This window comes from Marmota flaviventris, chromosome 11, assembly GCF_047511675.1.
Source record: "Marmota flaviventris isolate mMarFla1 chromosome 11, mMarFla1.hap1, whole genome shotgun sequence".
In the NCBI taxonomy this organism is placed as follows: Eukaryota; Metazoa; Chordata; class Mammalia; order Rodentia; family Sciuridae; genus Marmota; species Marmota flaviventris.
Genome location: NC_092508.1, coordinates 70,990,868 through 71,008,060, shown reverse-complemented (window position 1 = coordinate 71,008,060; position 17,193 = coordinate 70,990,868). Strand labels below are relative to the sequence as shown.

Genomic DNA, 17,193 nt, shown 5'->3' with positions numbered 1-17,193 from the left:
TATAATGGGGTGGTTTTTGACCTCAGCTGATGCTCAGAGCCCAGGAGAATGGGTGTAAGTAGGGGCATCAGCACCAGATGTGCCTGCATTTGTGCTGTGCAGGCTGCAGTGGCCCTGCCTGGAGTTCCAACTGAAATGTAGACTTGGGTCCTCCCCATTTCGGGAGAGTCTCCACTCCATCGTTTAGACAGTTTTCCCCTAATCATCTGGAGTGACCAGGCTGATTTTCCCCCAAGGAATATTGGGGTTCTAATTTAGGCTGTGTATTCTGCAAAAGCAATGGCACATTTTTTTCAAGCTTGGAAAAAAGTGGTAATAAGAAAATTCTGTCATGACCCACAGCTTCCTTAATGATCGCCTAACTGCCAAAAGCAGACCTGATTTGCTTAGCACAGTGCAAAATCAATCCATGACTGCAAGAAATGTCAGCCTGAACATTTTTTTGCCTCAAGTTAATGACTTGTCATCCTAGAAAAAAATGTCTCATCAAAGATGAATTTAAATATCTTCCATTTGTGTTTTCATAAAGAATATGCAAGGGGGCTTATAAGTATAATAAAAAGGTAACCTTTCTTTATAGCTATGATAAAAAGTTTCAGGAGGCAAGAGTGAAGACTTTCCTGTCCTAACTTCTGTCACCTTAAGAGTCCAATGGGGCCCTATAGGTACAGGAGACCCTACTGACCCTTTTGTCCCCCGGTTTTAAAGATCAGTCGAATTCTTGGGGAAAAAAATAGGTTTTATATAAAAACTGAATTAAATTGAAGATCTTTAAATGTATGCACTGAGCAACACTAATTTTTTTTCTAGGAGGATATATTAGAGAAATTTGAACTGAATTATTTGAATTAAACCTCTTTTGCATCCAAGTGAATAATTATTTCCATCATTATCTAGTCAGGAACATCACACATTTGTTATTCAAGGAAACTCGACAGAACAAGGGAATAATATTTTTCATTTATGTTTTTATCTGTTTAATGCATGTTTTTGTCCCATTTTAGTTGAAGAAACAGCAAAAATTTGGTATTTGAATTGCAGTCATGTTCTACATCCAGAGGGAGAACAATTTATGTTTTGGGGGAAATTAACTGTTAATTAAAATGTTATTTTAAAGATATTAATCATTTGCCAGCACTCATGCCTTGGTATAAGAACATTAAAACATGCTGGTTGGTATATAGGCATCATATAAGTGCCCAAATGCCTGTTTGTAAAACACTTTCTTGTTATTTCCAGGAGGATCAACAAAAGGTTGTGTTTGGAAGAACAACTAATGATTAGGGTTCCACCTGCAGCTATGGTTTGGGAAGCCCCTTAATCGTTCTCAGCTTCAGTTTACATATCTTCAAAATGGGGACACCAAGACTACTTTACAGGGCTGATAGTTGTCCAACTATTTGCTGCTATTGCTCTTTGTGCTGACTTATCCACATTGTTTTGCCTGCTCACCCTTCTGACCATTGCCAGGCATTTACTTGGCAGTTGGTGAAAGTTAAGATTGATATCTGTGGCCATTGTATCAGGCAAAGTTAACTATCCCACAACTTTGGCCTCATTATCACTATGTTCTAAGTCACCAAGATAAACCATCAGGTCACGTTTTACATTGTTAGGGATGGATCAATTATTCCATAGTTTACTCTCCTGAAGGGTTTTGTTCAGTTGTGAAAAATCCATACATATGCCAAGAGGAAAGTTATTTAACAAACCTCCAAAGACCCATTACCAGATCCAACAGTTATCAAGATTTTGCCCAAACTACTTTTACTATCTCTCCCTCCCACCCTCTCTTTAGGCTGAATTATTTTGAAACAGATCCCAGCCTTCATTCCCTTTCGCCCTTGTATACTTCAGTTTGCATCTCTAAAAAGGACGGATGTTTTCTAGTAAAGACATCATGCCTAATGGTATTTGATCAAGTTAAGCATATTTCCTTGCTATTATTCTAATATCTAGTGTGTATTTATCTTTTTCCCAGTTGTTTTAAAATATATTTTTATAGTTGGACTGTGCAAATCAGGATCCAAAGAAGATCCATACATCACATTTGGTTACTGTATCCAAAGGCATTTTTAATGGGAAGATAAAGTAGATAAAAATTTTCATTGTCCTTGGTCCTGCATCATATATTATGATTAGTTTAAAATATAACTCCTAAAATATAGATATCCCTTATTGAGATAAAATTATGCAAAAGGGAAAATTCTGTTTGCTTTAGAAATTGAAAATATTGTATAGGCTCAGAGAAAACAGTGTTAACATCAATTTATTTGGGCAGATGAGCCCAAAGGAGCATTGTGTTTGCCTGTATTTCTCCAGTGATGTCACTGTTTTGAGACTCAGCAATGTAAGATAATTGCTATTAGATAGCTAGACACACCATTAGAGATAGAGAGATTAAATTAAAACCATGAAATTGTTTCTAGGGGTCTCTAGAAATGTAATTATCCTCCTGTGGAATAGAAACACATAAAATTGTAGTCCTGTTTTCTGTTTGCCTATTGTGAAGAGAAGACACAAATTATGTCTATTGAGTACATATATTTGAAGGTTGATACTTTTTTTTTCAGGTAGCTGCTTAAAATTTATGTTATTCAGAAAAACTGCCTGGTGTTTAAAAAGTCTTCTCAACTTTGCTTTGTAACCTATTATATGAGTAACAAGTATTTCCGTGAAAATTGGCATGAACTGTCAGACTATTCACGAACATTATTCCATTAGCTATAGCATAACTAATTCATGGAAATATGTAGATCCAGCACCTATGTGTTATTAAATGGAGCCCAAGGGGTCCTCCTGGTGGTGAAGAGGCACTATGAATAGAATATACCTCCATGATGTCCCTAATTTGCCGTATGAGGAATTTCACAGGACTCTTCTGAGTGGTGGAGATCCCCACTGCACTGAGAAGCAATGCATATCATGAGGGACACTTGTGACCAGATAATGGATGAAGAGGTTTGCTCCCAAAGCAGAACAGAAACCAAAACTATTGGGATCGTGACAAGGGTGGTAGGGAAAAATGTGACACCTAAACTCTTTTTTAGACAGAAGAAAGTGGAGTCCCTCTCCCATCCTTTCTGCCTGGACCACTGCACCGAGAGTAGCCCTGAGTTTCGACATACCGTTTGCCACTTGGCCTTTGATCGTTCTGCTTCAAATTTGGCAACTTCTTTGCGATCATGAAATGACACCAGCAGCTTCCAAATGCACAGGAGGACAACTCCGATGAGAAGAATAGCCAGTGAAACCCCCAACATGATCATAGGAATGTTCGGAGGTTTTGGACAGTCTGTGGAAACAAATGAAATTATAAGAAGAAGCAGCTGGCACTATCAATGTTTTGATGTAGAAAAGCTTTGTTGTGGTTGTTGTTGTGATGGGGATTGAACTCAGGGCCTTGAACACTTGAACATACTAGGCAATCACTCTACCACTGAGCTCAGTTCCCAAATCATGGAAAGACATTTTTCACTGGGTTTTCCTTTCATACATTTCTTACAATAGAGGGTAAATATTGACACCTTTTTGGTCTTGCTGAAATTTTAAAAAGCAAGTTATTTGTTGAAGGATAACTCTCTATTTCTTTAAAGAAGAGCAAAAGACAAAAGGAAGTGTTTGGTCATTCAAAGTAAATAAATATAAAGTGTTTGTGTGTGTGTGTGTGTGTGTGTGTGTGTGTGTGTGGTGCTGGGGATTGAATCCAGAGCCTTGTGCATGCGAGACAAGCACTCTACCAACTGAGCTATATCCCCAGCCCCAGTATACAGTTTTTTATGCTCTTGGATTCTGCATGTTCAAGATTCAACCAACTATGGATTGAAAATATTGGGGAAAAAATGTGTCTGTTTTGAACATAAAAGGGCTTTTCTTCCTTGCTACTGTTCCCTAAGCATTGTAACAAAAAAAAAATGGGTAGAATTTACATTGTATTAGGTACTATAAGTAATCAAGGATGATTTAAAGCATATGGGAAGATGTGCTTAGGTTATATGCAAATATATATCCCATTTTACATAAGAGGGCTTACACACCTGCAGATTTTGGTATCTGCAGGGGATCTGGAACCAATCACCTTGCTGGTACCGAGGAGGACCATATACTTGATGGCTGACTTGAAAAGAGCTAATTAGAATCCAGAAGAGTGACAATTAATGCACATAGAATATTTCAAGCACCATGAAGAAGAAACTATAGCCTTAATCACTAAAGATGGTCTCTTCTGAGTACATGAAAAAGTAGAAATGGAGTGTGTGTGTGTGTGTGTGTGTGTGTAATGCTTGCAGACACCTTTTCATCGATCTTCCTGAATTAAGAGCAGTCTAGGAGATCATATTATAAAATTATATAAAACCTATCCCCTGAAAGGTTACTATTTGCCGTGGCTTCCTTTTGTTGTTGTTTGGTTGTGTTTCTAAAGTAATGTTCTGCTTTCCTGGAAAGTTTCTGGCCTACAGTGGGGAGGGTTGGGTTTGATTCCCATCTGATGAACAGCAGCTGTGAGAATCAAATCATGTCCTTCGACCTCATCTGTAAAACAAAGCTCACTGTTCCCTCAACTTTCCTGATGATGGTAATAAGCTGAGGTGCTCATGTTTATTAAACCTACAACTTCCTAGGCTCTTTGCCTGAGATTCTGATTCAATGGGTCTTGGATGAGGCCACAGACTTTTTTTTTTTTTTTTTATTAAGGGTGTTCCTAATGATTCTTATCCTCAGGGAAGTTAGAGAAATTAGATGTTCTGTATGGTCCTCTCAACTTGAAGAGTTCATGAAATGTTATTTTGACTCTATTGAGAGTATTAATATAATTTTGCAATTATCCAGTACCTCCCTTCATTGACAGCAAAATGACTAATCATCCTTGCACTATGCCTAGGAGATGATACATTTCTTAATGAAATGTTATAATTAAGCTCTCCTTTTGCTTTCATGGAAAAAATACCATATAAAAATGATCATTAAATATCTGCAACCCTCTGCAAGAAGAGAGGCAAAATCCATGGTATCTGGGGGAGGAAGCTATTCATGCTTAGTTTATCCTAACTCTTATTGCTCTTTGATAAGGAGAGTTATACACATAGAGGAGAGTTATATATATAGCCATGCTGCTTTTCAGGTGGGCTGTATAACTGATCTGAATCAAAAGGGGCCTAATGATGCATGCCTGGCCTTTTGTTCTTTGTAGAAACCACATAAGAAGATAGGGAAGAAATAACAAAAGTTGCTAATGACATAGCTACTACAGAACAAAGATCTAAAGACCCTGTTCTGGCCTCTAATAGGTTAGCTCAGTTCCTGAAAAGAAAGCAAAAGGGCTTATGTCAATGAAAAATATAACCCATATTGCTATAGTTTGGTTAAGAAATGGGTTAGAGTGGGGCATTGTGCATTGCCTCTCAAAGCAGGATGAAGCTTGCTAAGACAGAAAGTGAATTAGGAGGACTCCCCAGAAGGGAATAAAGTGGGAAGAGGAATGGCTTAGCAGAGATAATTATTTTAAGAACTTAAATCCACTGGGCACTGTGTATTTCTCAAAGATTTTGGTTCAAGTATCAAAGCAAATATTACAGAGCAGAGATCTTCACTTTTTATACTTTCTTTGACATTTCTTTTGATACTCAGACTGAAGTTAGATTTCTGGGTGGGAGTGAGAGTCACCTTCATCACTGTGTGATGTTTCCTATAGAGTCCAGGTCGATGCTGCACCTAATTCTAGGGTGCTGAGTGTTCAATGCTGCTGCTTGGTCTAATCTGGTAACACATGTGACTATTGAGCACTCGGAATATGGCTTTTCCAAGTTAAGTTGTGCTATTGGTGTAAAATAAACACTGATTTTGAACACATACTCTGAAAACATGTAAAATTTCTCATTAATAATTTTTATATTGATTTCATGTTGAAGTGCTAAGTATTTGAATTAAAGCAAAATTTATTTCATGTGTCTTTTACTTTTTCATGTGGTTACTGAAATTTTTAAAATTATATATATGGTTCTGAAAACAATTCAGTTGGATATGCTGATCTAACATTTTTTGTGATTCACATGTTTGTTATGATCATGCAGCCAGTGGGAGGCAGTATAGTACAGTGGTTAAGAGCACGGGCTCCAAGCCAAACAGTTGGAACTCCTCAACCAGCTCTGGTGCTTAATTAGTGCAAGATGCAGCAAATTACTTATGTCTCTATGCCTCAGTTTCCTTGCCTATACAACAAAAGTACCTGCCTTGTGCGGTGAATGTAGTTTACATATATTAAGTGAATTAATACATGTAAAATATATGGAATGACAGCTTGCATTTGGTATTGGTAAGGGCTCCATAAGCTAGAGTTGCTCTTATATTACTAGTAGTAGTACTGATGTTATAGCAAATGCAGTCTTCTCCCTTTTCTTCCTCTAAACCACAAGGATCTGGATCCTCCACGCTGGAACCTACAGGTTCAACATCAGCAGTAGTTGGCACCTTCTAGCCAGGAAAGCTCTTCCACTCTCATTCCTTGACTGTGATGTGCTTTTAGGCTCTGAAAATTTCTACAGAGGTAAGAAGATGAAGAAGTTCTGCCTGTGTCCACAAAAGCCCTGGCTTCACTGGCTCCTTTTTCCCATTTGCTTGGAGGATGTGGGAAGCATTAACCTCCCTTCCCCTTCCTAGGTGCTCATTTTGTCTCTTTTCTATCCAGACTTCCAATTGTCCTTCCAGATTTCCAGGTCTGAAAGCTGTGGGAGGGGAGGGACTTCTGATTTCCGGGGTGGGCTCTGCCCTCAGGGCATCTGTAAGCACTAGGCCTACCCAGGAAATAGGGCATGTGTGAAGGAAGAGGCATCATTAGAGCCATCAGGGGACTCGTGTGACGCCTCAGGGAGGTAATTTTTCCCCTTCACTTTCCCCACTACAAAAGCACAGAGATAAATACAATACTATAATAAAATGCATCAGGGCATCTGTGTGTGCTCTGAAGGATGGCGTGTTGATGTGCCACTCATATTGTGTGGAAGAATAAAAGAATAGCGGACAGTTTTGTAATGAGGAAGCATTTATCAGCTGAAGGCATGTTTCTCTCTCTCTCTCTCTCTCTCACACACACACACACACACACGCACAACACATCAAACCAGTAAGATACAAAACCTTTGAATTAAAAACAGGGTCAGGGCCTGTTCTGGAAATTTATTTTTTGGGATGTGTGTTTCCAATAGAATTTATATCACACAGGATGGCTTTGATTTCAAGATAACCGCAAAAGCCACTGTCACAGTCACAAATAGAAGGTTAGGGGTGTAATTGGAGAATTTGACTTTATGAAATAGATAATGAGGAAGCAGGGTTTTTGTATTAGAAAGTAATTCATCCTTGTTTAGCGGGATTCACCTTAAGTTTACTTAACTGAACGATGCAAGCTGCATGTTGTGTATGCATTTCAAGGAAGGTGATTTACACGGGATTTTTCAAGAGCAAGTCTCCAGGAGCATTCTGCCTACCTGAGCTTCAAAATCAAGTTCACACTCATCCTCTCAAATGGTGATGACTTCTCTGTCTCCCTTTCCCTCAGCACAGCAATGTAGTATTTTTCTGATCATGTTTTCTTGATCGCATTATGATGTGTTGAAATTGCTTTCTGGTTATGATTGTATTGTTTTGGTTATTATGCTCTTAAGTGATACCAATTTGATCTTGGTTTCACATTTAGGACTAACTTAAATTCTGTCAGCACATTGAAGAGCAAGCACAGACAGCAAATGAACCTCTGTCTTATTGCCTGGCCTGCTGCTGAGACCTGAACCAGAACTCAGGCTCTGAGATTTTTTTGTGGGGAAGAAGAGGTTGTGGACAAAGTCTGATGAGGTCTGATTTAATGCAGCTGTCATTTGTGCTGGAAAGATTTAGGGAGGGACACATTATTAATTGAAGAAAGAAAATGAGGCACCTGTGAGGATCTGAGAATGCAGCCAGGGGGTTTAGGGCAGTTGCTCACAGAGACAGCTCAGGACCAGCTGTGTTAGGGTCATGTTGTAAAAATACAGCATCCTGAGCCACACACATGGAGCCTGCTGATATAGCCTTTTTTTTTTTTTTAAACAAGCCTGCAGGTGAGTCTAGTACAAATGAAACTTTGGGAACAGTACCTTCTCCACTGCTTCCTTCTCTAACTAATATAAGCTTGGCTCTTCCCTTTGCTAAATGTGAATTTTCAAGTGTCCCCCAAGTCCCAAACTGACTCCATGAGGTGATGTGGATGAAATTCCACAGAAGCAATGGACTCTTTGGCACCCTTTATGGGTCACTTCTTTCCTTATTTGCTGCTTCTTGTCCTTGTTGATTCCGCATTATCATTCAGTGACTCATAGCTGTAAGTTAGATATTGCCACATGTTTTACATGCAATCCTCGACTTGGCTCTTAGAATAAAGTACTATTATTTTATAGATGAGGAAATAGAGACTGGGGCAAGTATCTTTCAGAATGTTGAGCAACTAATTAAATGGTAGCAGGATTTGAACCATGGTCTGATTCAATCCATTTAAAATCCGATAGATTCTTCCCTGTTAGCTTTTCCAAAAGATAGACCTTTTGCTTATATTTCATTTCATCAGTTTACCTTTCTACCATTCAGCAGTCAGCTTTCAGGGAGATGATGATTGGTGTAAATACAAGTCATTGTGTTATCTGGTTTTCATAAAAGATACGGGAACACGACAAACCTTTTAATAGGTGTCTTTCATTCTTTGGGAAAGTAGAGACACTTCATCTAAAATTGAATGTTTTTCCTGGCAAACCGCCTAAAGTGACCTTCTGGACATTTCCCCCCATGTAGAATATCACTTACCATTGACAATGGGGTGCAAGCCACTCACCTTTTTCGTTGATGCCGTGAATGATGGTTTTCCCCTCATTATCTGTAGTTATTAGGAATGTAATAAGACATTCATTTTCTCCTTGCAGAGAGCAGGAAACAGAACTATCCTTTGAGAAATCTGCAGATAAAGAAGTCATTCATTAGGTTAAATGAGATTCCAAAGAGATTATTTATAAAGCAAAATAGTATTGAGTTTTAATATGCAAATGAGGATTTTCAATATTGCAGAATGAAAACTGAAAAGGCACAGGATTTTTTCCCACCAAGGGAGATTTTCATTTTTATTCATGTTCCACAAGAACAGCTCCAGATGTGGTCAATCAGGACTGACCATCAAATGTACCTATCAAACTGACACAGGCAGGATTTCAATGGAGTGAAAGAACTGCAAGGCAGGTGCCCACAGCTGTCTTGGGAATAGAATGGCCCTGATTATGGTAATGAGGGGGCTATATGTTCCTCTTTGCTGAGAGCATCTGGGAGGATGTCTAGATTACATTGGTGCACAGTCCATGGATACTGATACTTTTAAGGGGGCCTTCCTCACAATGGTGTAGTCAAGCTTACTGGCCAAGTATTGTCACAACAGTAAAAATAAATTAATATTAGGAAACAGAGACTGCAGTGTTAGGTAGCTCAGGGTCCAACAGGATAAAGGTAAACTAAAGATTTAAAGGAACCCAGAATGACAGTATATTGTATCACAACAGAAATTGAAAATAAAGTAAAAGGCTAATCTTCAATCTGTTTATTACAAAAATTTTAGTGGTTCAGCTCCTCTGCCAAGATGTAGCCTTTTCTGAATTAAAAATAAAGCAAAAACAACAACAACAAACCCTAAAGTTGCCTTGTAGTTACCCTACCTTCTAAATCGGAGACTTTTCAATGATACTATTACAAATACTGTTTTTCAGAAACCTGAAGTAGAATGAGCATTTGCTCTTAACCCAAACTTCTGGGACATATGGTTAGATATTAGTGTGTTTGACACAATGGGTCAGAATATTAAAATTGAGACTACTCCAAATAATCTTGGACACATTTATAACTTCTCTCATTAGCTTAAAAACAACGAGGTGTTAATGAAATAGAATCTGCCTATGTTTCCCTGCTCCTTACAAAGAAAAATAATAGCCCATTGGGGTACAAAAGTGCTACAGCTATGGAAAGATAGAAATATAGGTCATTGTTTGTTGTCTTCCCATGTAATTTGTAAGATAAGAACCTGGCAAAGTCTGTGAGAAGTGTGCCTTGTATTATTCATGAAAACAGGACTGGTAAACATTTAGCATTATAATTAAGATTTTAGACAAGAGATTGAAGAGAATAAACTATTTTTAAATTCATTGAAAACATTATTTACATAGGAATATGAAGAAATCTAATTACAAGCCATTGTAGCTTGGTCATTTCCAAATGTTTATGACTGTCTAAATCACCTGGGGTTTTTGAAAAGATGGATTCTGAGGACTTGCCCCCCGGGTGGGGGGTATGCACAGGGCTGCATGTGAAGGGCTGGTATACACATGGGCACTTGGACTTTGAGTGTGTGGTTTAATAAGCAGCTTAATGAGATGATTCTGATTAGAAGGTTTGGGAACCTCTGGGCAACATGTGATTAGTGAAATCTGTGTTTGACTGCAAATGACACTGCATATACAATTCATACTTCGATCACTTTGAGGGTCTTCACCCACAGCTGCCTACCTCATCCCTCCAATCACCTGGGATTCCTAAAGTCTCCAGGAACGTGTTTTTTCTTAGTGCCATGTTTTCTTCCTTCCCTCTGTGCCCTGACCGTGCGGGCCGACCCTGCTCCCTTGAATACACTTAATGAAACATTTTGTTCTCAGGTAGGAAATGTGTGGGATGGCTTATCATACCCATTTCAGTAATATTAATCCTGCTTTTTTATTTTCTTTTAAATAGCTGCACTGAAGCACAGGGAGGCTTACTTTCCTTGACCAGGATTACTTCAGTTTTAATGGAACTGCCAGTATGACCTTTGAGTCACAACTCCCATCTTGCTTTAATTACTTCACCACTCCTTTTCCTAACTGTTATGGCTCTAGACGTAGCCTTATTTGTAGTGTTTGGGTATTGAGAAAGTATTATCAAATGTGCAATGAAAGATTTGCATAATTAGCTGTTAAAGTTTTCTTTTGTTGTTCATAAAAAATGGCCCTTTCTTTTTTTACTCTCCTTTGTGAGTGCCCACATGGCTGCTCTCGAATAATACAGTGAAAATGTGATCTCCTGGTGGCCCATGAAATCATTCTCAGAGAAGAAAGAAATGTGAGAATGGGAATGATGAGGTTGGCGCTAGAAGGTCCAGGAAGGATGTGGAAATGGAAACTGTCTGTTCCACTGAGGCAAGACAACCACGTGCTTTAAGCCCTCGGCTTTGGAATCAGTTAGCAATTCTCAGTGGAAACAGTTTCTCAAGGGAAAAAAAATGCGGTTCTGTGGTCAAACATGTTTAGGAATCCCTCCCTTTGTCCCTCCTGGTGATTCACACACATATTTAATTTAATGTGCACAACAACTCTCAAAAGTCTGGCAAAAAAGGGAAAAAATTTAATTTCCCATCTCTAACATTTATACGACCATGGGTGCTTTTCTCCATTGAATGCTTTCAGAACTGGTGTTCCAAGAAACACTCTATGAGTACATGGATATTGGGGTAAATTAACATGACTCAGTAAAAGGAAGAGTGAGATTAAATCACATGTTCTTAGATGTGTCTGCCCAAGTCACTGACAGCACAATTTAGGATCAATTCACACACTTAGTAAAGTTATGCTTATTTTATTTTATTCTCCATGTCCTAGTGGGGGAAAGATGGGTTGCTAAAAGTCCCTGTGAAAGAGCAAATATGATGTGATCCGTTCAAGGAGGTGTGAGCAATAACAAAACTGGTTCATTCAAAACATGGCTTATAAAAAAGGCTCATTGGCAAAGTGGCTCTTAAATTTACAGTCTGACAAATACCTTTTTTTCTCTCAAGTCCATCCAGATTAAATGGTATTAATAATCCAATTATTATTTTCAACCCCCAAGTTGGAAATACCTGAATCCCCCTCTCTCGAAGATAACTGGGCCAAATACACAAAAAGAATAATGTAAATATTCTAAATGTCTTGCGAGACTGGCCTTCCTCTGAAATCCAAGCATTTGACAATCTACTCAGAAAACTGTGTACTTAACATAGTAACGACCCTGTGGAAGCCATTATGATTTACATGTTTCTAAGGCTCTATCCCTTTTTCCTTCAGCACATTTGATTTCCCATGTTGCTAGTGAATTCAGTTCTAGTCATTTGTAGGCATTTTCTGCAATTTTTGCTCATTTCTAAGAGACATCTGGTAAATATTCCCACTGTTTGCTGTGAAATGAACCTAGAAGGAAATGCTGAGACTCAGTACTAGTTACTAATGTGGACAGCCCACAAATGCTGCTTCGCTCAGTGCTTTAATGTATCTTGAGTTTGGTAGTCGTTTAAGGTACACACCATCTTGTCCCATTTACTGCTATTTGGCATGTTTATCTTTGGTCACCAGAAAAGCACTGATGAGGGGTCTTATGAGCACTAATCACATCCCTGCACATAGGATAATTCAACTGTGCAGTCAGAACTCTCAATTTTGAAACAAGGCAAGTAATTTTCAAAAGAATATAAATGTCATTATATTATTCCATTTTGGAAATGGACTAATTTCCGTATTCTAATTCCATCTATTCAAAATACATATCCTACAGTGTCATAAATTATTGTCTTGATTATTTCCCTTCACCTGAGATAGATCTTGGTCACATTGCTATTGCATGCAGAGTAGCAATTCTACCTGAGCAGCATGATAATATGCAGGGTTGTGATGATACAAAACTAAATTCTCCTAGATTGTCCCTTTAGGCAGAATCAGTCATCTTCTTTGTTTTAAAGTCCACAAATTATTTTTTAAAATGGCCTTCCTAGCTAAAATGCAATTGATTGAAATATTTGCCATTATGAAGAATCTTATTATAAGTAACTGTATTTAAAATAACAGATGAAAGCAAGAGTACAATTTGCTTAGCAGTTACAGATGACAGGAACTTCTGAATTTTGGGGGTGGGGAAAAGGAAATTAAGGGTGTACCATGTGTGGGGGAGGGGAAGTGAACGCTTTTGAGAGGAGGAGGAAAAATGGCCATTGACCAGAACCTGCCCAGCATCTGGGAGCTACAATCGGGAAAACTGTTTTACTGTTGCCTTTATCTTATCTTGAAATAAGGCAGTCAGATGATTGAGGACAATTTATGGTTTGGGGGCTTAACATTTGGTCATTTCTTCAATTTTCTTCCTTTCTAGTTTGGAAAATATAGCATTCTGGAATTCTCCACAATGGCATTTGTTAAGCAGAAGTGAAATGCTGACACTCTTAACGATAGAGCTGAAGTCCAATAAAACAGCCATGACTTTAAATTGGGATTTTAAATCCCAAGCCACGGAGTTTTTAGCCTTATAGAATGCACTCACTTTTAAACAAAGAATGGAAGTGATCTAATGCCCTGGTACAAATGGGGTCAGGCCAGAAAGGCTCTTGATTTACAGCGTTTCTGCCTCTGGAGAACCATGCAAAGGAAATGAAAGCCATTTAAGACAAGCAGCACCTTCCTCCTCACTGATAGTTGAGCCCGCTAGTTTGCATTTGTCCACACAATCTTCTTGGGCCTTGGAATCTGCAGACAGGTGGCACTCGATGCAGCTCCTGCAGACAGACAGAATTAACAGAGTTTATCAGTTCATGTTGGTGGAAATAGATGTGTAGCTAGAATATTGCTTTATGCTCTGGTTGTAGATTATGCTACAAGAGTATCTTTCTAATGACACTGGCCTTTTGTCACTTTTGGAAAGATAGTTAGGCAATGTCCAAGAGGATGCTGAATTATTCTGAATTCCACCCAGTAATCAATGTTCCCTGAGCCAGCCCTGATAATTACTGCTATACTCATTTTTCTGTAGCGATTGCTTCTGATTGATATTTGATTTAGCTATATTTTCATTTTACTTTTTCCAGGGAAAGCTTACATTTATAAATATGATTAGAGACTAGGCAAAGTTCTGAATTTAATCTATATCTTAACCAGAATCCCAAGAATGATTCGTGGTCTTCATATATGCCACATATGATTATTTTAATAATTCTCTCTTCTGTTATGCTTTTAAATAAATTCAAGTGTCGATAGGAATATTTTTAAAAGCTTAGGATTAAGCCTGGATCCTCATTAATTCAAGCTTTTTAATAAAAGATTGCATTAATTTACAGAAAAGTGTATTTGCAAGGACATAAGGAAATTAAGCTACCTTAAAGATGTCTAAGGAACAAAGTAAAATTAGACCCTGAATTAATCTTGTGCTGCAAATCATTTTGCAAATAGATGGTGCTTGGAGTAATCCAAAACAACAAAAGTCTTCTCACTGTGGGGATACATGGTGCTGCATCCTTCCCCCTAGACATGGAAATGTGCTTGGCAAGCTCAGCTGAAGCTGCATCTCCTCAACCAAACCTTCCTAACATTAGTCTAGAAAGTTCCCTTGTAGTGGGGGGACTAGAACTCCGCTACAGAAAAACTTAGGAGTGGTAACGTATTTGGAGTGGGGCTATAAATCTTGTTGTGAAGTCGCCTTTGCTCTGCAAGTATATTGCATTTTCCTAGATTACGTATTTATTTGGAGTGGCTTGGTGTGGGTCTGGGGGAGATGGTGGAAGCCCTTAAAGTCTCCTTTGTGCATCTCACTGATGACTGCACCAGCTGGACCGATGCCCCTCCCCGCTGCCAGCACCTTCTATATCCCCTCCTGAAACTGGCAACCCAGACATCACCGTCATTACTTTAAAAACCTCTATCTTGCCCACTGGACTCTCAGCACCTGTGAAGGTAGAAACTATAACTGTTTCAGACTTTCCTGCATGCCCATGGCTTAACACTATTCTTGGCATACAGTAGGCACTTAATATCTATTTGATAAGCGAACACACACCGGATAAATGGAAGAATAGACTCATCTAACGTAAACATCAAGATCACTCTGATTCCCAAATTGGAACTACTTGAGTATGAATTTCATATCTTCCAAGTCAGATTTAAGATTGAACCATGTTTACAGAGGAGATGAAATAGAAAAATAATGAAAGGAACATCATGAAGGGACACTTTACATTGGATCCTATTCAAATAATTCTGCTCATGCACCCATGCTTTTGGCACTTGTCTTAGTTTTCCAGGGATACTGACAGAGAAGTTTTGACACCTAAATGGTGAGTTATCAATGAGTAAAAAATTTATTTTCTCACTCCATTTTCATTGGATATGCAAATGTCACCATTTTGGGGTATCAGAAGTAGTGACAATGAACCTCTTAAGAAACACCCTAACAGCCTTCTGGGAAACTTGCTTCACTTGACTGACAAATTTTGCCCCAATTCCATGAAGAAGGTAGTTGCTAACCAAAGAAACAGTTTTCTTACTCGAAAATAAGAAAATGTTCTTACCTACAATGACAATGACAAAAAGGTGCCAAAGAGCATGGGCGATAAGAGGCAGAATGGAAAGCTAAGCTCTTCTTTCTCGGCCTCTTTCCCTCCATGATTCTGATGATAGGAAGAATCCCACAAGGTCAGGCTATAAACTTCTAGATAAGAAAGAAGCTTGTCTGTTTCCCCTGAAAAGGTACTGACTGCCTGTGGGTGTCAGCAGGATGCCTCCAGGGCTTTCCTTCTGTGTGGCTGGTATTGTAACTGAGAGGCCATCAGATGTTATCAGTGTGGGACATCAGCTCCACTTCCCCCTGCTGTCTCAGGCAGAAATGTTGACTTTGTGATTCTGGATAATCAGGGCCGAGAAAGCCTCCAGCCAGAGACTGACTGTTGTTCCAGGCTGAGGATCACAGGGGCCCTGTGGGTTTTTGTTTCAATGGATACCTGGAGACCAAACCCGGCAAAGACAATCTGAGGTCCGAGTTGACAAAATATCTTTAGAACTTTGATCGTGAGGAACGTTTTCCACAAAAGGGACTAAAGCAGTAGAGACATTACCGCTTTGAGTTACAGGGGTCACCGCAGGTAGGACATCGTTCACAGGTGGGACCCGAGGCTCCGGGGTTTGTGCAAACACACTTGCCGCAAACGCAGTCCCCGCGCCCGCTGCACAGCACTCCGTCTTCAGAGACACACGAGTCTGTGCTGGTTGTGCAGTTACAGTATTCGCCAGTCCATCCGGTCCTGCACACGCACTCTCCACAGTCGCAGTCTCCGTTATCTGTAAAACACGCATTCGGTTCTCTGCTGCCCATGGTCAAAGCCATCTGTAGGCTTGCAGGGAAGGGCATCTTTTCTCTTTGTCTTTAAATACTAGCAAAAAGACTGAAGAACAAAATGAGAAAAAAAGTGTGTGTGTGTGTGTGTGTGTAAGTGTAGACATTTTATTAATATGTTTTGCTAACTGCATATGCTTATTGATCTGGTCTCCTAACTGACGATCCACTTGATTACCTGATGCTATAGCAGACAGAATTAATAATCCAGACAAACCTATACCAGCTACTTGGTGCACATGAGTACATATGTATATATACTTAATTGTTATTTTGATTTTTTTGCCTCTAATTAATATGACATAAGATGGAGATGCAAGACAGGTTTGAATGAATGCCCACCCCTCTACATCATCAAGCTGATTGATCATGAAAGCCTCACCTAAAAAACAGAGGGAACAAAATCTACTTCCAATGGTTTTGGTAGGATGAGATACAGTGTGAATCTCCTACTTCTGCGTTCACCAGTTAGCTGTCCCATGGGCATAGAATGAGAATTGGACAAGTTCAATGTTTATAACAAACTTTGAGCATATACTATGTGCCAAAGGTTATATTACGCCTGAGGATAGAGAATTAAATAAGACAAAGTCACTGAATTTATAATTTAGTGCAGGAGGCAGGCAAATAAATACTACTATTACTAAATACAATACAGTGTGATAAGTCTATGGACAGAGGGCAAAAGTTTCCCAATTAAACTGGAAATTTAGGAAAGTTTCCAAAGGAAGTGATACCTGGACTGAGTTTGGAAGGTAGAAGATTAAAGAAGAGTTTTAGCTACATTTCAGGCAAAGAAAAAGATAGGCAAATGCTGAAAGTGTAGAATCATGTGGCTTGCTTAACAACTGTAGCAGTCTCATATGGCAGGAGCCAACGCTGCTTGTAGGATGTGATAGAGCGAAGGATGGAAAGGTCAACAAAATGCCAGAAGTCAGATCGTGAGATGGCTGAGCACCACAGTAAGAGCTTTGATCC

The 17,193-nt window shown here is 39.0% G+C and overlaps 1 protein-coding gene across 1 annotated transcript in view; it reads right to left on the bottom strand.

Moving 5' to 3' along the window:
* The window catches only part of Itgb6 (integrin subunit beta 6), a 66,674-nt gene that overhangs the window by 2,749 nt on the left and 46,732 nt on the right, over positions 1-17,193 (bottom strand). The window contains exons 11-14 of the mRNA XM_027937997.2: positions 15,938-16,160; positions 13,512-13,609; positions 8,858-8,977; positions 3,129-3,295 (exon numbers count right to left, since the gene is read on the bottom strand). Coding sequence (XP_027793798.2) covers positions 3,129-3,295; positions 8,858-8,977; positions 13,512-13,609; positions 15,938-16,160 — 608 coding nt within the window. The remainder of the gene's footprint in view (positions 1-3,128; positions 3,296-8,857; positions 8,978-13,511; positions 13,610-15,937; positions 16,161-17,193) is intronic.